Source organism: Rhinoderma darwinii, chromosome 2 (genome assembly GCF_050947455.1).
Source record: "Rhinoderma darwinii isolate aRhiDar2 chromosome 2, aRhiDar2.hap1, whole genome shotgun sequence".
Taxonomy (NCBI): domain Eukaryota; kingdom Metazoa; phylum Chordata; class Amphibia; order Anura; family Rhinodermatidae; genus Rhinoderma; species Rhinoderma darwinii.
In genome coordinates this window covers 150,632,698-150,659,356 of record NC_134688.1, presented here as the reverse complement: position 1 = coordinate 150,659,356, position 26,659 = coordinate 150,632,698, and the positions used below count along the sequence as shown (strand labels likewise).

Sequence of the window (26,659 nt, the reverse complement as noted above, 5' to 3'; positions counted from 1 at the left end):
CGTGCTCCTGCCGCTGATCGCGTGGGTACACTGGCAGTACCCGAGCCATCACAGGACGGATATATCCCTCCTCCTGCGCGAACTAGCAGCTGCAGAGGACTGATATATCCGCCCTTCGGCGTTAAGAGGTTAAAAACGCAGATATCCAGTGATTTCAGCTTGTGCTATCAGTAATAGAATGAGAGCACCAAAATGAAGACTGAGATTGCAGAAGTTAGTAGAGCTGGGTGTAGTAGGCGGAGCAAGTGCACTGCTGCATGCACATTGCATGCTGGGACTAGAGCAGTGCATGCAGGGAGGAGAAACACAGGAAGAGAAGAGGAATGAACTTACTGAGCAAAACAAACCTCTCAAGGTAAACAATAGGGAGTAGTGTTACTAAAACCATTTATTATCAAGAAAAAGCTAGTCAGAGTGCACTAATATATTAATAGAGGAACATTGCATTGATTTAAAAAAAAAAAAAAAAAAAAGGATTGGAAAACCCCTTTAATGCTTCAGTATACCAAGACATTTTGAACAATTGTGTTTCCAACTTTGTGGGAACAGTTTGGGGTTCGGCCCTTTTCTGGTCCATCATGGCTGTGCCCCAGAGCACAGAGCAAGGTCCATAAAGGCATGGTTGGGTGAGTTTGGTGTGGGAGAACTTGACTGGCCCACACAGAGCCGTGACCTTAATACCATCGAACACCTTTGGGATGAACTAGAACAGAGATTGCGAGCCAGGCCCTCTTCTCCAATATCATTGTCTGACCTCTCAAATGTTCTCCTGGATGAATGGGCAAAATATTCCAAAGACACTCCAAAATCTTGTAGAAAACCTTCCCAGAAGAATGGAAGCTGTTTTAGCTGCAAAGGGGGGGCCAATTCCACATTAATCTTTATGGATGTAGAATGGCATGTCATAAAATCTCCTGAGGTGTAATGTGTAGGTGCCCCATTACTTTTGCTCAGATATATATATATATATATATATATATATATATATATAATTAAAATATTAAATGTTTGCGCATGAGAAGCCACCTCTTGACTACAATGGTAAAAAGTGTCTGCTTTGAATCAGGGAACCTATAGGTGGGACCCCCACCTCTTAGACATTTATGCCATATCCTATGGATATACATATTAGTTACCAGTGGGCCAAACCTGCCAATTTAGTCGGGATTGTGCATGGAGGCCTTCTGACAGCAGATATTGGGATAAAGAAGGATAGGGCATGTTGGATTTCATCATGTATGATTCTTTGTTCGTGTGGATGACAGGTCGCTGCCAGGGGTGTCTGGCAGTGTCTTATTCCTTACTTGCCATTGAAATAAACATGCATGCTCAGCCGAGCGTGCATGTTTAATGTGTAGTTGAGAGAGAAAGTTGTCGGCCAACAATTGTCTCATGTGTAGCGCCAGATTTCACAATGATAAACTGTTCAACTCCATTCATTCTTCAGACACTGTAATAATTTTACATAGAAATCCACCATGGTGACTTCTGTCACTCAACATTAGAGCTCATGTACAAGGAATTACTATGCGCATAGACCTCTATAAGTCCGTATTACGCACCATAAACATAACGGGTTGTACAATGTCTCTGTGAGGCAGCGCGTTTTGCTATAGCAGTAGCAAAGCTTCCAGGTCTGACTTACTCAGCATGCATTTGTACAAGCAACAATTATTTTTTTCTCACAAATTCTGTATGAATCCATCTTAAAAAAAAAAACTATAGTGATAAAGTCACTCTACTCTCAATGGGAGACACGGGCGATACTTCTGTACCATGACGATTTGTCACTTGTTTTTAGAAAAAAAACCTTAAATAAAAGTTGGATCAAAATAGTGTTAAAGAGGGGCAAGTAGCCCTCAGCCTGAGAAGTAGTAATGACTGACAATATTTACTACCTCCCAATTTTCAAGTATCACAAAGAGGGACAACCGATGTGTCGCATGTAGTGCGTCGCAGCATTTTTTTTTCTTTTAAGCCACGCCTCTAATCCCACCCAATCCCCGCCCATACACACCCGGTTCAGCCCATACAGTATCATGCTCCCATAGTGCCTCCCACACAGTATAATGCCCTCTAGCTGCCCCCACACAGTATAATGCCCCCATAGCTGCAAACATACAGTATACTATGCCCCCCATAGATGCACCCATACAGTATAATGCCCCCCATAGATGCACCCATACAGTATAAAGCCTGCACAGATGCCCCCATACAATATAATGCCCACAGAGATGCCCCCATGCAGTATATGACTACACAGATGCCCCATGCAGTATAATGCCCAAACAAATTCCCCCATACAGCATAATGCCCAATAGTTGCCCCATACAGAATAATGCTAACATAGCTGCCCCATACAGCATAATGTCCCCATTGCTGCCCCCATACAGTATTATCCCTCATACAGTATTATGCCCACACAGATGCTCCATGGTATAATGCCCCTATAGCTGCCCCCACGCAGTATAATACCCCATAGTGCCTTCCACACAGTGTAATGCAAATAGCTGCCCTATACAGTATAATGGCTCCATAGCTGCTCCATACAGTATAATGGCTCCATAGCTGCTCCATACAGTATAACGCCCTATAGCTGCCCCATACAGCTTAATGACCCATAGCTGCCCACATACAGTATAATGCCCCTATAGCTGCCCTTATACAGTACAACGCCCCATAGTTGCCCCCATACAGTAGTATACCCCCACACAGTAGTATACCCCCACAGCTGCTCCATACAGTATGATGCCCCTGGGTATATAATAGAGATGCCCCTAAGTAGCGCCGTGCCCGGGGAGTCCTCGGCGTGCAAAGGAGCTCCCTCTGCTCTTAACTAATGCTGAAGCAGGGAGCTGACGGTTCCTTGCTTCAGTATTGGATTCAACTGTATCTGCGTCCTGAGGACCCAGATAAAGTTGACAGCGGGACATAACACCGGCCGCCAGGGAACAGCAGGACAGCACCCGGAATTCGGGACTGTCCCGCTGAATTGGAATTCGGGACTGTTGGGAGTTATTAACAAGTTGCAGGCGCATTATTTGGTTTGGGATCACTTGTATATAAATATTTTAAAATTAAATCCAAAACAAACATATGAGAAGTAACCGCACAACTCCTCACGAGAATCTCCTTCATCTACAAGTGAATGGCTGAAGCCCGCGGAATAGTAATTACGGCGCCAAACCAAACCACTGAAAGCGCGTTCTCCAGCCTGGAGGAGTTTTGCCTCTGCTGTCACCCGTAGCTGCGCTTTGTGTATGAAGGGCTTCGGGAGAACGCGAGCTGCCGTAGTGAGGAAGACCGGGTCGGTGGAGTTAGAAATGGCACACAATGTGCAGAACGTAACGCTGGCACTTACTCTCCCCATTACCTGTCATATCTGTCTGGGCAAGGTGAGAACATTGGGAGCTGCAGATCCAGCTCTGATCCCAGTCATGGCTTACGATGGTTTCACACGGCTCTTCCGGCATTGTATTGTACTGGAGTAGTTTATGGTTACACGGACGTTCAGGGCTCACCGTGTTTGTGAATAGGTTGAGGTGTGTACGTGTTTAATACATGCATACAGAAATAAGTGCTGTTGCCCCTGGCAACCAGATGCTTGTCTTTGCTTTCTAACTAGAGGAGTTGTCCAGTTTTGCATAAAGTTAATTGAGATGTCCATAGGCAGGAAGTTAATACGCAACACTGGGGGAAATGTATCAAAACGAATGCAAGGGAAAAGAGGAGCAACTACCCATAATAACCAATCAGGTCAGAAATGAAAGCAGCAACCTGATTGGTTACTATGGGCAACTAGAAACCCTTTAACTTGAGGAATGTTCCTTGTAATGTGGTTGCTATAGGCAGCTTCACTCTTCTACGTGCGTTGTCATTTTACATAATCACAAATGTGTGCGCTGTGATGTCCTTGGTGTGTTTTTTTTTTTTTTTTTGTCTATCTGGATGTGTAAGGCCCCGTACACACGGCCCCAGGTTTCGTCCGTAATTACGGACTGTGTCGTTTCTATGGCCGACGACACCTTCCCGTATATTTACGGGAAGGTGTCCGTGCCGTATGAACCTTCTGTTAAAAATAGGACATTTCGTATTTCTTTGTTTTGTGGACTGTGCTCCCATACTTTGTAATGAGAGCACGGTCTGCAAATGCAGACGGCTGTCCGCGATGACCGTGATTATGGGCATGGACGTGTGCATGGGGCCCTAGACTGTGTTCACGGTTCGGTTATTTTTGCTCCGTCAAAGAAACAGAACGACGAGAAAAGCGGAAGCGCCAGATCCGTTGACATGAACTGAGTTTTTGGAGATCCTGTTCATAAAATGTTGAAGGGGTTGCTCGTTCACCCGATTGTTGGCCTGTGTAAACAGTCCTTAAAGAGGCTCTGTCACCACATTATAAGTGCCCTATCTCCTACATAATGTGATCGGCGCTGTAATGTAGGTGACAGCAGTGCTTTTTATTTTGAAAAACGATAATTTTTGAGCAAGTTATGAACAATTTTAGATTTATACTAATTCGTTTCTGGGCGTGTTTTTACTTTTGACCAAGTGGGGGTTGTGGAGAGAAGTGTATGACGCTGACCAATCGGAGACCAATCAGCGTCATACACTTCTCTACATTCATGTCCATTTGTGCGCTGTCACATACACCCACATTAACTTTACTGAAGTGTCTTGAGAGTGAATAGACATCACTACCAGCCAGGACGCGATGTCTATTCACACTCCCAACACCTCGGTAAAGATTTTTGTGGGACTTAATCACACAGCACAGCCTTGCTGTCATTCACAGCGGGATCTCGCGAGATCACGCAGTGCTGTGATTAAGTCCCACGCAAACTTTACCGAAGTGTGAATAGACATCGTGTCCTGGTTGAAGGTCATATCTATTCACTCTCAAGACACTTCATTAAAGTGAATGTGGGTGTATGTGGCAGCACAGCGAGATGGCGCTGTGCTGAGTAAAGATTGACCTAAATGGAGAGAAGTGTATGTCACTGATTGGTCACTGATTGGTCAGCGTCACACACTTCTCTTTACAATGCCCACTTGGTCAAAAGTTAATAAACGCCCAGTAGCATTAAAGGGATCCTGTCATCAACATCTTACCTGTTAAAATCGCCTGACCCCTCAATGGCCGCAGCTGTCCAGAGTTAGTTTCTGTGCTCTTCTCTCCTGAAGTCCTCCTCTTTCCCTAAATACTGTAGTTTTTCGCGCCTTTTTATGCTAATTACGTTTACTTTATGAAGCAGCTTCTTAACACCGCCCACCGCGGGCGAAAAACTCAGCGAAAAATGCGGCAAAAATCGTGGCAAACGACATGCAGGGAGGACAAAATCTGCCTCAAACTTCCAAACAGACTTTTGAGGCAGAATTTTCCTCCTGCAAAAAACTCTGTGTGAACACAGCCTGCTATGTTCCCACTGAGTATTTTGCAGGAGGAATATCTGCCTCAAAAGTCTGTTTGGAAGTTTGAGGCAGATTTTCCTCTCCCTGCACGCCGTTTTTCGCGTCATTTTTCGCCCGCGGCCATTGAGCGCCGCGGGCATAAAACACAGCGAAATACGCTTTCTCTGCCTCCCATTGAAGTCAATGGGAGGTCAGAGGCGGAAGCGCCCGAAGATAGGGCATGTCGCTTCTTTTTCCCGAGAGGCAGTTTTACTGCCCGCGGGAAAAAGACGCCGACGCCTCCCATTGAAATCAATGGGAGGCATTTTCGGCCCGTTTTTGCTGAGTTTTGCGACGCGGTTTCCGCGTCAAAAAACTCGGCAAAATACTCCGTGTGAACATAGCCTAAGAAGTTTTTTATTTGTTGAAACCATACAAAGCAAAATATTTAGTTCGTTTCAGAGCACGTGTTCTCCATATTGGTGTATACCATTGTCTATAGCAGGGATGTTTTTCAGATCACTCCTCTGGCAGTAGGAACAATTTTGCTGATTACTCTTACACTTGTGTATTAGGGAGAAATATAGATATATAAAGTAATTCCATATACTACTATTATGAGAAACGCTCCCGTTATGTGCAATGTGTTAATAATAGAGCAATACATACAGGCTGATGGGTTTACAGGACGTGTCATATCTCCAAAGCTATCCTGCTCTACTATTCAATCATGTTTGACATGAGCACCTTCTTTCTACTCGCTCCTCCGAGATACCCAATACATACTCAAAATGCTATACAGAGCATGCAGGGTTAATTCTTCACATGTATTCAGTGTGCTTGGCCCAACCTGTAGTGAGAATCCGGTGCTAATGTTTGTATGTCACTTTTAAGATCTTCCTTTTTGTTTCTGGTCGCAGGTACGGCAGCCGGTCATTTGCGCTAACAATCATGTCTTCTGTTCGGTTTGCATTGAACTATGGTTGAAAAACAACAGCCAGTGCCCTGCTTGTAGGGTGCCCATAACACAAGAGAATCCCTGCAAGAGCATCATAGGTATGCGGAATTGTCTTCTTGCTTTCTATTTCCATGCTTGACCATTCACCTTCAAAGAATATTATTTTATTTTTTTAATAGTGTGATCATGCTGCGATAACCAACCTTCACCAATTGTTTTTTTTTTAGATTTAACAGATTTATATTTTATCACTCACCCACGAAAGTGGCCATAGCGGATACTACTGTTGCATTATAGAATATACAGGGAAATTAATTTAATGGTCTGTCACTGTAATATGATGCTCTAGTATACAAACCGGCTACATAGCGACCAGGAGTCAAATAGCGGAGGGCGTGCTCCCCTCATGAATACAGTGGACTCATAACTATTAATCCATTGTATTCTGTGCTATTAACCAAATGGCACAATATAAAAACAAGATGTGTGCCCTTTGGTCTAATAGTCCAGCAGACCTGTCCCTATAATATTCGGCTCTGTCACCACATTATAAGTGGCCTATCTTGTACATAATGTGATCGGCGCTGTAATGTAGATGACAGCAGTGTTTTTTTTTATTTAGCAAAACTATACATTTTGACGGAGTTATGTCCTATTTTAGATTTATGCTAATGACTTTTGTAATGCCCAACTGGTTTTTACTTTTTTACCAAGTGGGCGTTGTAGAGAGAAGTGCATGACGCTGACCAATCAGTGTCATACACTTCTCCCCATTCATTTATTCAGCACGTAGTGATCTTGCTAGATCATGATGTGCGGTCACATACTCGCACATTAACGTTGCTGAAGTGTCTTGAGAGTGAATAGACATCACTACCAGCCAGGACGCGATGTCTATTCACAATCCCGACACTTCGGTAACGTTTGTGTGGGACTTACAGCACAGCAAGCTTGATTTAGCTGTAAGCTGTCATTTACAGCGTGATCTGGCAAGATTACGCTTGCTGTGCTGTAAGTCCCACACAAAAGCTAAAATAGGTCATAACTTCGTCAAAATTGATAGTTTTGCTACATAATGTGATCGGCGCTGTAATGTAGATTTCAGCAGTGTTTTTTTATGTACAAGATAGGGCACTTATAATCTGGTGACAGAGCCTCTTTAAAAAGGGCAAAATGTTAAGGTGAGAGAGAAACTTTAATCCAGCATATGATAATCCCAGAAATGTATTTGTTGCCGTTTTAGAAGTAACAGTGCCCGTGTCCCTTCCTGCCCTTCTCATTATGTAGAGGGGCTTAGAGAGAACATTGACTAGAAACGTAAAGCTGATCAAACAACTTTTTAGAATTCAGCTTTTTTTTTTTTTTTTTTTTTTTTTTATTAATTAAAGTGATAGGCAAATGTCTGTCACATCAATTTGCATTCTAATGTTTAGCATATAAACATTGGCCCTTTAAACCAAGTTTCTTAAATTCAATACAAATGGTCCCAGTTTGAGTTCCTTGAGAACTGGATCTAACAGAGTATTTTGTGTTTGGAAAAAGCGGTATGTGGCCCCAAAATATACAAATAATAAAATTTTGAATATACTTGCTGTATTGATTCTTTATTCCCGCGCCTCCGCTCTAACCGCCACCTGCAATGTATGAGACCTTTTCATGTCATTCATAGTGACGTCACTGCATTGAGCAGTGCTTGGTCTGCGCATCACATGCTGTGTCTTAAAGTTGATCGGTCAGATATTTATGCTGCCCTGTGTGAGGTCATCATAGAGAAGTGACAGTCGCGCTGATCTCAATGTCCTGTCACTTATAAGGTATTGTGCCGTAGTTTAGGCGAATGTAGTAGTTGTACTTGCGGCGCGTGACCAGCGCTGCAAGCTTGAGTCTAAGTATATTCATATATTCATCCGCCCTCCAGCCGCTGATTGACACTTTTCTCTCTATTACCGTGCATAGAGGGAAAAGTGTCAGTCAGCGGTTGGGGAGCGTAAATATTCTTGGACTCTTCTTACAGCGCTGGCCGTATGCCGCAAGTATAATTTCCTAAACTACTGAACACTAACTAAAAAGTGACCGTATGCTGAAATAAGCACGCCTGACACTTCTTTATGCTGCCCTCAGACAGCGCAGCATACATTTCTGACCGATCCGCTTTAAAGAGGCTCTGTCACCAGATTTTGCAGCCCCTATCTGCTATTGCAGCAGATCGGCGCTGCAATGTAGATTACAGTAACGTTTTTATTTTTAAAAAACGAGCATTTTTGGCCAAGTTATGACCATTTTCATATTTATGCAAATGAGGCTTGCAAAAGTACAACTGGGCGTGTTGAAAAGTAAAAGTACAACTGGGCGTGTATTATGTGCGTACATCGGGGCGTGTTTACTACTTTTACTAGCTGGGCGTTGTGTATAGAAGTATCATCCACTTCTCTTCACAACGCCCAGCTTCTGGCAGTGCAGACACAGCCGTGTTCTCCAGAGATCACGCTGTGACGTCACTCACAGGTCCTGCGTCGTGTCGGCACCAGAGGCTACAGATGATTCTGCAGCAGCATCGGCGTTTGCAGGTAAATCGATGTAGCTACTTACCTGCAAACGCCGATGCTGCTGCAGAATCAACTGTAGCCTCTGGTGCCGATGTGGCCGACACGATGCAGGACCTGTGAGTGACGTCACAGATCTGCACTGTCAGAAGCTGGGCGTTCTGAAGAGAAGTGGATGATACTTCTCGTCAGAGCGCCCAGCTAGTAAAAGTAGTAAAAACGCCCCGATGTACGCACATAATACACACCCACTTGGACTTTTACTTTTAAACACACCCACTTGGACTTTTGCAAGCCTCATTTGCATAAATACGAAAATGGTCATAACTTGGCCAAAAATGCTCGTTTTTTAAAAATAAAAACGTTACTGTAATCTACATTGCAGCGCCTATCTGCTGCAATAGCAGATAGGGGTTGCAAAATCTGGTGACAGAGCCTCTTTAAGTATTATCTTGGAGAAAATACATGCACAATTTGGATTGTTTTACACATAAAACCTACACTCTGAATATTGTTCCTATTTGCATCAAAATGTATCTAGCATCAAAATCCAAAAAGTTTCTTCTTCTGTCAGGTGGGACAAGCGAAGATGAGGGCACACAGACCTATATAGGCCGAAAGCACCTCCGCAAAACTAGACTTGAGCTTCTTCAGAAAGAATATGAGGTACAATTGTCTGTTTTGAGATTTGAAGGGATGTTCCACTTTTCACATAGCGGTAATCTATCAGAGAACAATATTTGCTCTAACTTTTGAAATGTTTTGTAAAAAAACGTAGTATATTATAAAGGGAAGCTCGTCCTCTGAACCCAGGGCCCTGTCCGATTAACACTATAAGTGGAATAGCTTTAATACTACACAATATATTTGCAACCCGGTGGCAGTATTGAGGATGAATGAGGTTCTTGCTTAGTAAAAAGTGCCATACAAAACTCCGACGCCTGATTATTGGGCTTTAACATGTATATTTTAGGAAGAAATAGAATCACTATTGAAAGAGACAGAAGACCTAAAGAGAGCAAATCTTCGATTGGAAGAGCGTTTCAGGGAAGCAAATGATCCAGCGGCCATTTCCATGTCCTGTGATTGTGGGAACAAGGAAGCGGAGGATAGAAAAGGCATACGTTTGTTGGAAGAGTGGAGCAGAAAGCTGGAAATGGTGAATGCTGCCAACAAAAAAGTTGTGGAGGACATTGCAAAGTTGAAAGAGGTGAGTGTCAGATTTGTGTGGATTGTCAATTTAATTTGAGTGCGTTATTTCTGTTTTATGTTCTGTATTGTTAAAATTTGTGGGCCTTTGCATGTAGGATAGAGGTAGGAGATTGTCAAAATGAAATTCACCCTAAAAAAAAAAAAAAAGGCTTAGGGGAAACCAGATCTCTTTTTATATAAATATGTAAATGGTCCCTATAAAAATCAATGTGAAAGTCCGACCGCCAGCAGGGGCCAAGAAGGATTTTTTTCCCCAATTTATGATAAATTAGGTCTTTGTCATTCAGGGGTGGTTTTTGCCTTCCTCTAGGACATTTGGAGTTTGTAAGTATAAAAATTTAATTTGATCAACAATCCACTATGTAATTTTGAGAACCTTAAGTGTACGAACACACAGAGCGTATTCAGGGCAGATACAACGCGTCAAGCTGTGCAGCGTATCTGCCCTGATCACCACAGGGAATGGCATCCGAAAAATCGCACCACATTGTGGTGCGTTTTTTCCAGCGGGATTGCCGTTGCGTAAAGCAGCGCCGGAAAAAAACCACAAACTGTCATACTTACCCCCTCCCTCTTCTCTGCATGCAGTCTGGCCTCCTGGGATCCTGATGCAGGTCGTGTGACCGCTGTGATTGGCTGCAGCGGTCACATGGGATGAGATGTCATCCCAGGAGGCCAGACTGGAGAAGAAACGGGGAACTCTGGATAAGTATAACTTTATTATTTTTCTTACTTGCGATTCTTGCAAATATCGCAACACACACCAATTTGTCGGGTTTCAGCACCCCATTAAATTTAATAGGAAAACCCGCAACAGAAGAGCTGCGATTCCGCAGCATTTATTGACATGCTGCAGTTAAAGAAACCGCACCGCAGGTCGATCTTATGTGCGTTTTTTTTTCGACGCCACTTTTCCGCAGTGTGGGGACGAGATTTGTTGACCTCACCCACACTGCTTCTACTGTAATACGCTGTGGATTTAATCCGTAGCGGAAAATCCATAGTGTTTACGCGGTGTGTGTTCGTACCCTTAAGGTAAACTCGTCAATTAAAAATAATTGCCCTGAAGTAAGTTGTGCAGGCATTCGGTAAAAGATTCTACTCTTCCTCTGACTCATGCATTTCCATAGGGTTTCGTAACTCTCTAAGTTCAGCAGAGCTATAGATGACAGTGCACGGCCATGACTTATTAAAAATTAATAGTTCTCCGTGTTCAATCATCGCCAGCTCTGGAAACGCATATAAGGCCTTCGTTAAAGACCAATTGGCTCCCCTTTGTTTAAAACACGTCTTAATGTCAGAAAAGATTTACACAGGGAAAACCACTTTGAAGGGCCTGTTCACGTCACCGTTCGCTTTACGTTCCGTCGGGTGAACCCCGCAATGGAAAGTGAAACTGAAAGCACAGCTTCCGTTTCAGTCACCATTGATCTCAATGGTAACGGAAACATCGCTAATGCTTTCTGTTCGTCACCATTCCGGCAGGTTTCCGGTTTTCCGACGGAATCAATAGCAGAGTCGACTGCGCTATTGATTCGGTCGGAAAACCGGTAACCTGCCGGAATGGTGACGAACGGAAAGCATTAGCGATGTTTCTGTCACCATTGAGATCAATGGTGACTGAAACGGAAGCTGTGCTTTCACTTTCCGGGAAATCTCAGACGGAACCCCGGAACGGAAATGAACAGTGATGTGAACAGGCCCTTAGAGGTTAAAACTAAAATAAATATTTATAGAAATGCAAATTAAAAGGATCACTCAATTTATGAACAGAAAGTTACATTTCCCAATTAAAATCTACAGAAAATGTAGAGTATCATTGAACATTTCTTTCTGTTCGTATCTTATACCATTACATGATTTTCTTTCCTTAAAATGGATCGTTCATCAGATTTCACAATACAAACATGATTAAATAGATCTCTTAGACCTGATTAGATTAGCGTACTTAGGCCCTGTTCAGACGGCGTGCATTTGATGCATATTGCGGCGCATAAAACGCGCTGAAAAACACGATTTAAGCTTCCTAATGGCATCCGTGGGAAAGCGTGCCGTTAGTGCGTATGACGTGTTTTGTTTTGTTTTTTGCGTGTGTTTAAAAAACGTGTTGCATGAAAAAAGAAGCATCAGCAATTCTTTGGCACGTAAAATGCCCCTAATTTCCATAGTCAAAAGGATTACGACTATGCGTCAAAAAGCCTATATCTTAAAAAAACGCTTTACACATCGTTTTCTTGACCGCCATGTGAACAAGGCCTTACTCTGAAAATCCATGTAAGGGTATGTTCACACGCACAACTAAAAACGACTGAAAATTGCAGAGCGGTTTTCAAGGGTAATTTTCAGCCGTTTTTAAAGCCGAAAACTTTTTTGGACCTCTTTTTCAATTGACCCTATGAAAAACCGCTCCAAACGGCTAAAGAAATGACGTGCTCTTTCTTTTTACACGTCTTTTTATGCAGCGTTCTTTCAAACATCTGTGTAAGAAAATCCGCTCCATCTGAACTAGACGCCGTTTTTCCATTTGATTTTAATGGGAAGCTGTTTATTAGCATTTCACTGGCGTATTTTGAGGCGTTTACACCCCGAAATACGCCTGAAAACACTGCATGTGAACATACGCTAAGAATGTCCGTATAATCCTTTCTCAAAGTTTTCCTGCAAGTTATTAAAATGAGCGTTTTATGAGGCCATGTATATGCATGATGTCATCTCCATCTCTTCCCACTTAGAGCTGACACGTTCCAATCGGCGCACCATGCCAAATCTCACACATGCTCAGTACAAGCTGCAGTTTCCCTGACTCCGCAGTGAGTCTGTCTTCCAGCAGCCGTTTGTGTGGAGATACCACTTCTGTCTCCACCTGCTGCTTTCTTTGACTGCAGCTTGTACTGAGCATGTGCGAGATTTCCGCATGGTGCGGGGAGGAGGGACACTGATTGGAACTTGTCAGCTCTAGGAGGGGGAAGGTTGACATAACATTTTATGAGACAAGTGTATGTATGATGTAAATTTTAATATCCAGCAGGAAAAGTTTGAGAGAGGATTAAACCGCCATTTTTTAATGAAATCTAAGAGATCTATTAAATAACTTATGCAGTTTTGTATTGTGCAATCAGTTCATAATACTGCTGGTTTCCTGTTTCTGGAGTGCATTGCATTGTGGTATAGTTCAGACGACCGTAACACAGTACAGCTACGTTCAGACAGGTGGGATGTGGATTTTGCTTCCGATTTGTCGAAGATTTCAACTTTTGCATTTCTAGGGGCGTAATCCATGACATACTAGGCATGCTGTGGATCTATAACGCAATAGCGTGTTTTTTTTTTTTGCCTGTATATGAAACCATCCTGTGTAGAAAACACAGGGGTTAATTTCCTACATATCTCTTCTATTTATGGCTAGACAATGGCTAAGGGGTTTAACATTAGAAGAGCATTCCTGGTCTCCTATTACAGACTGAGCAGTGGGGAGAGTCTCCTGCTGCAGACAGTTGTATTACAGCCTGACACAGGATTGTGAGGAGGAGGAGGACGGGGAAATGGCTGATCTCGCGGAACACACATGGAAGAATTATTTATATATTTCTTACAGTTTTGATTGCAAAAAAGACAAAATAGGATCAAAGACGATGAGGATAATGAAGGGAGGAATTGCTGGGATTTTATAAAAAATTTTCGGGGGAATTTTCTACATACATTGGGAAATGTATTAATAGTTCTACTCTGCAAAAGTTGCTATTTGCCCAAAAAAATTCAACTTTTGTGGCTTTTGCGCCACGTACGTCACTTTATTGAAACGTGGTCGTAGTCACCCTAAAGAGGCTCTGTCACCAGATTATAAGTGCTCTATCTCCTACATAATCTGATCGGCGCTGTAATGTACATAACCGCAGTGGTTTTTATTTTGAAAAACAATAATTTTTGAGCAATTTTAGATTTTTGCTAATTAGTTTCTTAATGACAAACTGGGTGTGTTTTTTACTTTTTACGAACTGGGTGTTGTACAGAGGAGTGTATGAGGCTGACCAATCAGTGTCCTACACTTCTCATTGTTAGTCTGATTGTGCAGTGAAAGAAGCGGGGCTGGAACAATGAGAAGTGTATGACGCTGATTGGTCAGCGTCGTACACTCCTGATTGGTCATTAAGAAACTAATTAGCATAAATCTAAAATTGGTCATAATTTATAATCTGGTGACAGAGCCTCCTTAAGGGAGCAGGACTTCCGCAGCTTGACAATAAAGTAATTTACGCCAGAAGCTGAGGGAAAGTGCAACGGTTCTCTACAGCTGGTGTAGATTTCCCTTTCTAGCACAGAAACAGCCAGAGATGCGCATGATTTATTAAGAGGCATGCACAGCTTAATAAATTAGGCGCATCTTACTCCAACCTATTTTTGTATTTTAGACTGGCATATGAAACACTAGTTGAAGTAAATTTTGGAGCATCTTTTCGTAGAGCTCTACGTTGTGCCGTTCCTCGGTTATTCCCCGAGGTATTTAGGACTAAATTTAGTCCTACTATTCCCCTTGTCAAAGGGGTGTGTCCCTGCACAGTCTGTCAGCACTGATTGGACATTGTCTGTTTAGGGACACACCCCCAACTGGTAACACTCAGTTGTCCATTTATTCATCCATTTTTAGGAGGAATAACAGAGGAACGGCATAATGCATAAAGTATTTACTAAAACAGACATGTCTGGAGAGCTGACAGGTCCTCTTTAAACTGTGAAATTAAGTGGAATTATTCTTTAAATATAATTCTTCAAATATCAGAATGAAAGGATACAGATTCTGAATATAAACTCTATTTATTCTGTAATGGCTAAATTGATCCCACCTCAAAGACTTTTTTTTTATTTTTTTTTCTTTTTCTTCCCCCCAGAGAGTCCCTAAAGAGTCAAATATTCATTGTTGTGGATTTACTTAAAAACTCAGCCCTTCTTATTTCACATTTAATATGCCTTGTTTTATTTAGTCAAGTGAAGAAAATTATCATCTATTTTGCTGATACCTGCACATTGTAATTTCACTTGGCCACAAAATATCTAGCCATGTGAAAAAAACATGGAAAAGCAATTAGAACATTCCCTTAATGACTTTCTGAACTAACTGCAAAGCTTTGTCTGCCTCCCTAGATGGGGGACTTGCATTGTGTTTGGGGAATATGAATACAAAGTGCCATTTCTGTCCCAGTGTTAATTAAAAACAATGTTCCTACATTAAGAAGGCATATCTGCTATTCTTTTGTACATGTTAATGTGAGTATGCAACCTGTTGTACTCATGTTGTCCTATTTTCTTATGTTAAAGGAAAACCGAAAACTGAGAAATGAGAATCTTGAATGTGTAAGAGAAAACTTAAGATTAAAAAATGAAGTAGACCTCCGATCTCCGCAAAAGTAGGTGCACTGGGTGTTTTATTACCTCCAATATACATAGACCTGACAAACCATGCTGCGGCTACAATGGCATTTTATAGTGTGATTTTTATTTATTTTTATCTCCCTAACTGCTCATGCACACGACCGTGTGCGCCGTCCGAGTCCCGTCAGTGATCCGAGGAAAGATAGGACATGTTCTATCTTTCCTCGGAGTGGAGAATCGGACCATTTTTCATGGACCCGATTCACCCGTCAAAGTGAATGGGTCCGTGAAGACTATCGGGTGGTGCTCTGATGCTGTCAAAAACTGCCCGAGTTGCACAACGGTCGTGTGAAAGAGGCTAAAGCTGGAGTTTGGAAAATTGGCATACCAAATTGGTAATTTTTTTAATAAAATAGTGTCCGTTTTTGTAATGAAATGTGAAGCACATCCACACCTAAAAGAAATACATTTTCTCTTTTTAAAATTGAGAAATGGTAAGCTATATATAGAAATGTGTCAGTTCTCATGTAGCATAAATATTGCGGATTTTCCACAACTGACTACGTTGCGGAGAATCCGCAGCATATTACAGTAGCAGCAGAGTGGATGAGATTTGAACAAATCTTATCCACACGCTGCGTAAATGATAAGCAAAAAAACCCTCAGAAATCGACATGCGGTGCAGTTTTTTTTAATCCGCAGCATGTCAATTGTATTTGCGTAAACACTGCTTATTTGTTGTGGGATTTTCCCATTGAATTCAATGGGGAGGTAAATCCCGCAACAAATAGCAGATGTGCTTTTTGCGGTGGAATCGCAGCGTTTCCGCCTCAAAAAACGCAACTCAGAAGAAAAAAAATCTTATACTTACCCAGAAGTCGGTTTCTTCCTCCTGGGATGATGTTTCATCCCATGTGACCGCTGCAGCCAATCACAGGCTGTAGCGGTCACATGGAATGAAACGTCATCCCAGGAGGCCGGGCTGCAGGACGGCGGAGGGACGTGTCGCCATGGCTACGTAAGTATTAAGCTTTTTTTATTTCTTTTTTTTTATTTTATTTTTTATGTGCAGTTTTCCGCAGCGGACGTTCCGGTTGAAAAACTGCACCACAATTTGATGCGTTTTTTTTCGGCCGGAATGCTCTGCGGCATATCCGCTGAGTATCCGCCCTGTGTGAAGATACCCTTAGGTAGAAGACCGTAAAATCACCCGTAATTACGGGCCCATTCATTTCTATGTCCGATGGATACCTTCCCGTATGTCTACGGGAGGGTGTCCGTGCCGTAGAAACCTGACGAAGAAAATAGGACGTCCTATTTTTTTATTTTACGGACTGTGCTGCTATACTTTATTATGGGAGCACAGCCCGTAAAAGCGGCTGGCCGTGCCCATAATTACGGGTCGCAATTACGGGCACGGTCGTGTGTATGAAGCCCTCGAGCAGGGGGTCAGCAACCTTCCGCGCGCCAGCTGTTGAGAAACTACTTCTCCCAGCATGCCCTGACAGCCAAAGACTTTATTTTTCCACCCAAAGGCTATCAGGGCATGCTGGAAATTGTAGTTTTAGAGTATAGTTATGACAATTTTGAAGTGTATTTGTATCTTTTGACATTCTTTTAATGTCCTTTTTGAATTTGCATATCTTCTCCATGGTAGGCAGGTTGTATCAGGTGTGAACCTAGTGTTGTCCCCTTCACTCTAAGCCAATCTAATCTCTCCCCTCACTGCATGTAGTCTCACACAGAAGCTGCAGCAGCATCCCCCCTCCTCCTTCCTATCTACTAGTTACTTTAATACACGTGTTTCAGGAGATTTCTGAATGTTTGCAGAGTACTTGCAGGCAAAGAAAGGAAACTACAGGCTGCTGGATTGCGATGAAGATGCTACTTTTTCTTAAGATTACAAAGTACCATGTGTTCACATTACAAAGTTGCAATATGCAAAAATCCTGACTAGTATGTTCATCTTTAATGTTGTTTTTTTATGCATATGTATGACACAGATCCGCATAACAAATTTACTTATTTTAGAACGGATTGACCGGTCTAAAGCAACCCATACACTAGTGATCTTAGACGTATGGTGAATGACTTGTTAATAGCTGGTCTGCAAATGCTGTCGTTTCAAGAACCAATGAAATGCCAACTTCATACATTACATGGAATTTGGGAAGTTACCAAAGAGGCCAGACTGACCTCCACCTTGTTCTATGACCTGGGCAGAAGCAGTGAATGTTCATGAGGTCACAGCAGAGGAAGTTTTTAGACCTTGTATAGTGGAGCTAGTCTGGCCTTGTCCTAAACCACTTTTCAGGTCTACCAACAACTACCCATGCCAGTGTGTCTCTCGCAATTTTGTGTTAAAAAAAATGGTTCAAACGATCTCATCACCCATAAGGGTCTAAAATTACTAGCGTATTGGCAGCTTTAGTGGACCTAAGACCATAGGCTCTTATGTAAAACAGGTGTTTAGGTGTACTGCATGAAAGCCCGTTGTGATGACTGCTGGTACTTGGGTGAGTTTTTGTTTTAAACTTTTATATTTGCATTCTGTACATGCCTTTAAAGATTGAGAAATCTATTGTACACGCTAAAATATTCTGAGGAATAATAGCACGTTGCACATTCACTTTCTAATGCTGACGTGTTCTTGTTTGCTGGTCTTCAGATAGAAATGCTGGTTCTTTAAGATCATTTCACTAACATTAATTAAGAATGTTTTCACATTCTGATTTAATTAAAGATATTAATGACTAAGCTGTAATTAGCCTACAGATATAAATTATGCAGATTTTACTATGATTTATACGCAAGGGCTTTAGGAAAAAAGGACAAAGGAAAAACTGACGGCGCTTCTCACTCATTATTTCATTGATGTTTTTGCTTCTGCAGTGATTTTTCTGTTATGAACACGTGTAAAGCTCCGAAATCTGTGCCTTACCGCGTTCTTGTGTTTTGTTTTTAAATAGTTGTTTTGTTGCTGCTGGTTATATGTATTTAGACTGTTAACCACTATTTTTTATGTTTTCCCATTATCGCATTCAAAAAGGCATTTCTTTTTTTTTTTTTTGCATTAACATAGCTGTGTAAGGTCTGTTTTTTGTTGCGGGCCAAGTTGTATTTTTTTAATAGCACCATTTTGGGGGTACATATAATTTATGTAACTTTTTTGGGGGGGGAATAGAAAAAAAAACAGCAATTGCGCCACACTTTTTTGTGTCCTAAATTTACGCGGTTTACGGTGTGGTATAAATAACGTAACTTTATTCAGCGATTTGCGGCGATACCAAATTTATATAGTAGTTTTCTTATGTTTTACTCAAAATTATTTGTTTTTGTGATGACATATATTTTAGGACCCATAACTTTTTTTTTTTTTTCTGCCGATGCAGCTGTATGAGGGCTTTTTTTTTTTTTTTTTTTGCGGGACAACTTGTAGTTTATACTGGTCCCATTTTAGAGTACATGCGGCTTTTTAATCGCTTTTTTTTTTGTTTTTTTAGGCAGGATGAACAGAAAACAGTGTTTCTTTCATTTTATTTTTTACGGCTTTCACCGTGCGGATTAAATAATGTAAAAGCTTTATAGGTGGGGTCGTTATGGACGCGGCAATAGCAAATATGTGCGTTTTTATTTATTTTTTTCATAATAAAGCATTTTGTAAGGGGGGGTGTTTTTGTTTTTTTACTTCTGATTTATATTTATTATAAACTCCTTCCTTTTTTTTTTTTTTTTTTTTTTTTTTTTTTTTACACACCTTAGTTCCACTAGGGGACTTTACTGTGCGATCATCTGATCGCTTTTATAATACGTTGCAATACAGACCGGCATCTGTTAGGCACCAACTAGAGGCAAACCTGGGGGCCTTTGTTAGGCCCCCGCCTGCCATAGAAACCACCTACCCCCTGAAATTGCATTGCGGGTGTGCCGGTGGGGTAAGAGAGGGAGACCCCTTAATCTAAAACCACTCGGATGTGGCGCTCTCTATTGAGTGCCCCATCTAAGGGGTTAAATAAGCGGAATCGATACCGATATCGATCCCAACCGCTCAAGCAGGTCAGCTTCCAGCCCTCCGCTACCTCTTGGAGCAGAGATTTACCTGATCCCGTCTGTGTTTATTTATTTTGATACAGCGCTGTAAAAATGCTACTGAATTGGAATAAAGCCTGTTAGTGGCTGCCGTAAAAACACCTATGGGCGGTCACTAACGCGTTAACAGTATCATGTTTTATTATGGTCAATTTTATGTTCTAGTGTCAAATTGGTAAGCTTGCTTATACTAAATGTGTTCTCTGGTTCAGCACTTCGCATTATCTCTTTATGGTTAAGTAGGTGGAGCAGTGGGAGCGAACATCTTCCTCTAAAAATCAGCAGAATGTCAAGCCCACTGAGGGCTGGCAAAGCATTTATGTGACCAATAAGGTTTTCACATCAGAATGGCAAAACTTTTTGTCTCTGTTTCACTTTTCCTCATAATGCTTTACAGAAGCATTTTGTCATAGACCATGTCAAACCTCCCACCCCGACACGCCCTTTAAAATATTTTGTTGAGATAACCGCTTTACATATCCACATGATACAGAAAAGGCTAGCTTACATATGTCATTTCCAATAAATAATATATGCGTAATTATAGTGTTTTTAGAACTTAAAGGGAACCTGTCACATTGAACATCGCATCCTATCTGCAGCCAGCATGTTACAGAGCAGGAGAAGCTGAGCAGATTGCTATAAAGTTTGCTACATTCTGAAAAGATTCAGGATAACCTGTAATTTATTTAAGTCCCTGCTCACTGTGGGCTAAAGAGTCCAGTGGGAGGTCTCAACCATTGACCGCCTTCCCTGTATGTGTGAATACAGAAATAGCTGCCAATCAATGCTTAGGACCACCCACTGGACTCTTAAGCCTAGCGTTTTCAGGGATTTAAATAAATTACAAGTTACCCTGCATCTTTTGCCACACAAAGAATAGAAGAAGCTGAGCAAACTAATAGTTAACATGCTGCTCGCAGATCGCACCATGTTAGAAGTGACAAGTTCCCTTTAAGGGCTGATTCAGACGAACGTGCCGTTTTTGCGCACACAAAAACCACTGCGTTTTGTGTGCGCAAAAGGCACTTGACAGCTCCGTGTGCCCTGTTCATATGGATGCGCAGCTGCGTGCTTTTCGCGCAGTCGCCATCTTTATGACACTCCGTTTGGATGTTTGTAAACAGAAAAGCACGTGGTGCTTTTTCTCTTTACATTCATTCTTTTACTGTTATTGCGCGAATAATGCTTGTCCCACGGAAGTGCTTCCGTGAGGCATGCGTGATTTTCACGCACCCATTGACTTCAATGGGTGTGTGATGCGCGAAAAACGCTGACACATAGAACATGTCGCGAGTTTTACACAGCGCACTAACGCTGCGCAAAACTCACGGACTGTCTGCACTGCCCCATAGACTTCTCTAGGTCCGCGCGAGCCGCGTGAAAACCACGCGGCCGGCACGGACGCAAAACACGTTTGTCTGAATCCACCCTAAAGGAGTTGTCGCTTAGGACAACATCCTAAACTGAGGCAGCATCCCTGATGGTAAGCTTATTGTTAACCTCCGGCGATCAGTCCACATTTACATGACGCCTTTTAAAATCAATGGATGACCAGTCCTCGGCAAAAAGATTCCATTCTTGGATTTCCATGTGATCTAATACCACATTTAAATTTATTTTCGCCAAAGTATTTGAAAAACAACCACAATGTAAACACCGTTTCTAATATAGATTCATGTTCCTTTAATGGCTATGTACACCTTTTGAGGGCATTTTTATTTTTTTAAATCGCTTAGTCAGCGTGATTAGTATAACTCTTAAATGGTTTTTATTAAAAATCTCTTTTACTTTTGGAGATACAGTTGTTCTGTATTCTCTATACAGAACAGGAGTATCGTTCACTTTACACTGAACCCGTCAGTCCCGCGGTCAGCGGGTCCTGCATGCCTCTGACATGCAGGATCCACCTGTAAATGATCACATCTGAGACATGCAGGTCCCGCCGACCGCGGGACTGACGGGTACAGTGTAAAGTGAACGATACTCCTGTTCTGTATAGAGAATACAGAACAACTGTATCTCCAAAAGTAAAAGAGATTTTTAATAAACTATTTACACAATTACATTAATCACACTGACCTATTTATTACAAACAAACAAAAAATGCCCTCGAAGGTGTACGTAGCCTTTAATTCAACATCTAGGTACTTGTTTCCAGCACAGAATAATATAATGTGAACTGCAATAAAACGTTACCAGACACATAGAACAGAGCAAGAAAAGAATAAGGGAATTTGTAGTAGTCGTAATGTACTAATGAGTTGGTGTCGGCTCTGGATCGGAGTCTTCTCCGATCCCAGATATTTAACCATTTAGATGCCACAGTCAATAACCACGACATCTAAGTTGTTAGAAAGAGGGGGCGCCCCACTCCGGCAGTCTATGGTCTCAATAGGAGCCGATAAATAGCACAATACGCTGCAATACATGGGTATTGCAGTGTATTGTACCAGCGATCAAACTATCGCTTGTTTGTCCCCTGGGAGAGGGGACTAAAAAAATAAAAAGGAATAAATAACAGTTACATAAAACTTTGTTATCATGCACACAAAAAAAAAGTGAAAATTTAAAAATTATTTTTTACGTTACTTTAGGAGAGAATGGAAAAAGCCAAAAAATGTGGATAAAAACTTGTGTACCCCAAAATGTACCAATACAAACTACAGCTTGTCCCGCAAAAATCAAGGCTTCACACCTTGAATGAAAAATAGGGAAGTTCTTCTCCGAATATGGCTACACCATAGTTTTTTATTTGTAAAAGTAGTACATCATTTTTTTAAATAAATTTGGTATCTCCATAATTGTATTGACCTGCAGAAAAATTAACGTGTCATTTTTACCACACGGTCAACGCCGTAACAACGAAACCCCAAAAAATAATAGGGGATTTCAATTCTACCACACGTTTTTTTTTTAGTTTTTTTTTTTTCAGTCTTCCAATACATTAAAGGTTTTAATGTTACCATTTAAATTACTATATAAAGTGTAGCTAAACGTTTGACAAACTTCTGACATGTAATAGTGACATGTGGGGATGTCACGATACCAGAATTTGGACTTCGATACCGATACTTCGTTTAGTATTGCGATTTCGATACCAATTCGATACTTTGCCAACAGTAATAAAAATAAAAAAGTTCTTCCATTTTCTGATGTGAGGCGCGTGCTGTGATAATGAATTTAACCTCCACGTGCCTCACATTAATAGTAATTAACCCCATCGTGTTTCTCAGTTATAATGGTAAGGTACATGATGGGGTTAATTACTATTAATGTGAGGCACATTGAGGTTAAATTCATTACACCTCGTGCCCCACAATAATAAGTGAAAGAGAGCAGTTTTTATTGTGTTTTTTACAGCGTACACATCATAAATGACGCAAAAAAAAATGTTGTGCAGCTTATTACGGCCGCGCCAATACTGAATGTGTGTATATTTTATGTATTGAGACTTATTTTAATGTTTATTGTAAAAAAGGTGTGTTTAATTTTTTATTTAACATTACTTTATTTTTACTTTAATGTACTGGCATATATCTATATACTGATAGTAATGTACCGGCATATATCTATATTACAGTACATTAGCCTGTGTACAGATAGTACACAGGCAGTTGTTAGGACATACCTCAGTATGCCCTAACAATAGGAAATATGGTAGGACAGCCCTGGGGTCTTTCAATGGACCCTGGGCTGTCTGCCCATATATGGTATGTCCCTCAATCGCGTCACAGGAATTCCCTGTGATGTGATTTCAAGTGGCACACCCCCCCCCCCCCCTCTCATTTTCCCCTGACTGCTACAGTCCGCTGTGATCGCAGCATTCATGGGAATAGCGGTGGAGATGAGCGGTTTCTCTGATCTCCACCAGCGGGGCTCCGGCTGTGTAATACAGTCATTGCCCCACTCCTGACAGTAAGAGCGCGCGCGGTCAGCATGAGGAGATGTGGCCGGCGCTGCACTAATGAGCGGCGGTTCAGGCACGGAGGACAGAACATGGGGGTGTTTTGTAGTGCGCCAGCCATGTTCTGTCTTCAGTACCGCAGATCATTAGTGCAGCGCTGGCCGCATCGCATCATCCTGACCCCGCACACTTGTTATCAGGACTCAGGAGCGCGGCAATGACTGTATTACACAGATGCAGACCCACTCTCATACATTCATGTGTTACTATACTTAGGTGTGTGGCCGCACAGCTCCGTATCGAAATACATGAAATAACGGTATCGAACAGTTTGTGGATGCAGAGCATCGAAACCGTATAGAAGTTTCGATGCATCGTGCATCCCTAGTGCCATGTCAGAAGTTTGGATTGGTGGGGGTCCGAGCACTGAGACCCCCAACAATCTCTAGAACGAAGCAGCTGAAGCACTCGTGTGAGCATTCAGCTGCTTTTGGTTTAGCGATTGGTGGGGGTCTCAGTGCTCGGACACCCACCAATCCAAACTTCTGACATGTCACTATGACATGTCAGAAGTTTGCAGAAAGTTTAGCTACACTTTAACTCATCCTGGTAATAAAAAGCCCTCATAGGACTATGTCAACACAAACCTAAAAAGTTATGGCTTTTGGAAGGCGGGAAAGACCAAATAAACAACCAAACCATGGCTGCGGTGCCAAGGGCTTAATATTCTAAAACCAATGCTTCAAAAAGGAAACCGCATACAGTCTTAATATTCTAAATAAATATTTTGATTTATTCACCACATTTTGTTACTTTACACACTAAATATTATATTTTTGTGACCGGGATATTTCTAAACTACTTTTATTTCAATAACCTGCAGTGAAGGAAAATATTTTCAGTTATCCAGGATTCTAATATCTAGTTGTGTATCACTTGGTACTTTTTCTGTAAAACTATGATTAAATAATCTTTTTCCTCCTGTCTTTCTTATAGGTTTGGAAGGTTTACAGTGGCTGCACTGCAAGCAAAAGCGGATCAGTATGAACGAGAGATGAGTAGGATTAAAAAAGCTCTGGAGAGGAGCGATCGATACATAGAAGAACTAGAAGCTCAGGTTGAGCAACTGAAAAGGCCACCAGAGAATATACAAAAAGAAAAATCGCAGTGTGAAAATGCTGCCCATGTACGTGTAACTGATGCTGCAACCACACATGCCTGCCAAGAAATGAATGCAACGCAGCAGTTTTTGTGCCACAACCATAAAACAGGAGTCTGTTCTGAAGAATCCAACGGTAAAAATGCAGGCATCCCTGAGATAAAAAAAACAACTAGTAAATATCCATCTACATTGTTATATAGCAGTAAGCCGATGAGTTTAGAGAGCGTGTGTCAAAGGGAAGGTGCAGAATTGGCTCAAGGCTTCGGAAGTCCTACTTCATCTTTATCTTTTAGCTCTCTTCATCTGAACACACCGGGTAGCAAAGCAAATTGTTCTTCCAGCCATGGTCATTTAAAGAAACCTCTAACATATCTTCGAAAATTGGTGTTCGATGATTTACCTAAGAGAAAGGAACTTTGCAAATCCAACTCTTCTAATGGGGAAAACAACTTGAATAGTGTTGGGGGATTCTCGTGCTTTTGTGAGCCTAAACTAAGTATTCGCCAAACGACTTGTGAACCAGGAGAAAGTAAATTACCAGAGAAAAATGACATTGGTTTACAATTAGAAAAACAAACGGATAATACAATCGATCAAAGAGAACATCCAGAAGGCCTTAACCAAAGTAGGGTCTCCGTTGGAAACTCCATGGATAAGGGGGGTAGTCTTGATAACGTCAATGAGCTTAATACTGTTACGTGTAATGGAAGAAGTCAAGTTTCGTATTGTGGCATTGCTCCTTCAGGAACAAAAATGAATTTTCTGAGTGATTCTTTTTTCAAAGTTGGTAAAGATTCTGGAGAATCGGCATCATCTCGCCAATGTGGAGAACGTATTGCTTCTGTTTCATATGCTCCGTGTTGTTCATCTGCAGTTGGGGTTGGTGAGCACTCTCAATACAATATGAATCAGCCAGCTGCTGCTATACAGGATAAAAACTTTCAAGGCCATCTGTCACATACAGATTCTCTGTCGTGTGAACCATCATTACAATCTAAAAAGGAGCTAATATTTCATTCTGCTTTTGGGGAGGCAGAGTGCACAGGACATACGTCACAGTCAACTCGGATGTCCCATTGTATCCTCCAGGCCTACAGTAACAGTCCTCCTGCAAAACGAAAAATGCTTAACCAATCTAGTGATAGCCCTTCAAAATCATCCAAGATCTGAGTCTGGCTTGCGTTGTAAAGACATGGTTTATTGTAAATGAGGCCATTGCTAATTGTAAGGATATAAGAATCTACCTTTTCATTTCTTATGAATATTCTTCATATGATCATCTTGAAACAGTAATTTAAAAAGTCAGCAGGCTTTTATCCAATTTTTATAGTTTTATTGATTTTCTCACTTTTGTAGAAGAGCTACCTGTTGGTTTCCTAGCTTGTAGAATAAAGAAACCACATGCCATTTTTGTTTTAAACTTCTGTTTTCGTTTCATTAGTATTAAAGGCTATGTATAACTCTTTGAAAGTGATTTTATTTTATTGTTTAAATAAAAATGTCAGTGTGTTTTGTGCAACTTTTTACATTTTAGTTTTTATTAAAAACTATTTTTACTTTTTGAGATACAGCTGCTTTATATCCTGTATACAGAGCAGCTGTATCTTTCGCTAAGACCTGAATCTGTCAGTCCAGCGGACCTGACGGGTTCAGTGTCAGCAGGTCCACACAGGATCCACCTGTAATCTATCACACAAGTTATGAACTTAGACGTGATGGATAAGCTGTCACGGAACCCATCAGTCCCATGAACCTGACAGGTACAGGTTTCAATGAATGATACAACCACTTTTTATACAGAATACAAAGCAGCTGTATCTCAAAAAGTAAAAATAGTTTTCAATAAAAACGAATTTGAAAGTTGCACAGAACACACTGACGTTTTTTTGTAAAAAGTTTGCTTTCAAAGTTTTACATAGACTTTAACACTGATCTTAAATCCTACTTCCACTCTTCTATAATCCAAAAGCAATAAAATACCTTGCTGCTGTGCATTTACCCTTCTGCATGGTCTGATGACTCCTACTCCT

At 41.4% G+C, this 26,659-nt stretch overlaps 1 protein-coding gene across 2 annotated transcripts; it reads left to right on the top strand.

Moving 5' to 3' along the window:
- The first annotated feature begins 221 nt into the window (after positions 1–221).
- OBI1 (ORC ubiquitin ligase 1) lies at positions 222–26,462 on the top strand. Of its 2 annotated transcripts, none has more exons than XM_075850265.1 (6): positions 222–355; positions 6,312–6,447; positions 9,467–9,558; positions 9,866–10,102; positions 15,418–15,506; positions 24,464–26,462. In XM_075850265.1, the coding sequence occupies exons 1-6, from the start codon at positions 269–271 to the stop codon at positions 25,797–25,799; spliced, it is 1,977 nt and encodes a 658-aa protein (XP_075706380.1). In that variant the 5' UTR covers positions 222–268; the 3' UTR covers positions 25,800–26,462. The 2 variants fall into 2 exon arrangements, with proteins under 2 accessions (XP_075706380.1, XP_075706379.1); XM_075850264.1 differs by lacking the exon at positions 222–355 and adding an exon at positions 3,225–3,395.
- The last annotated feature ends 197 nt before the right edge of the window (positions 26,463–26,659 follow it).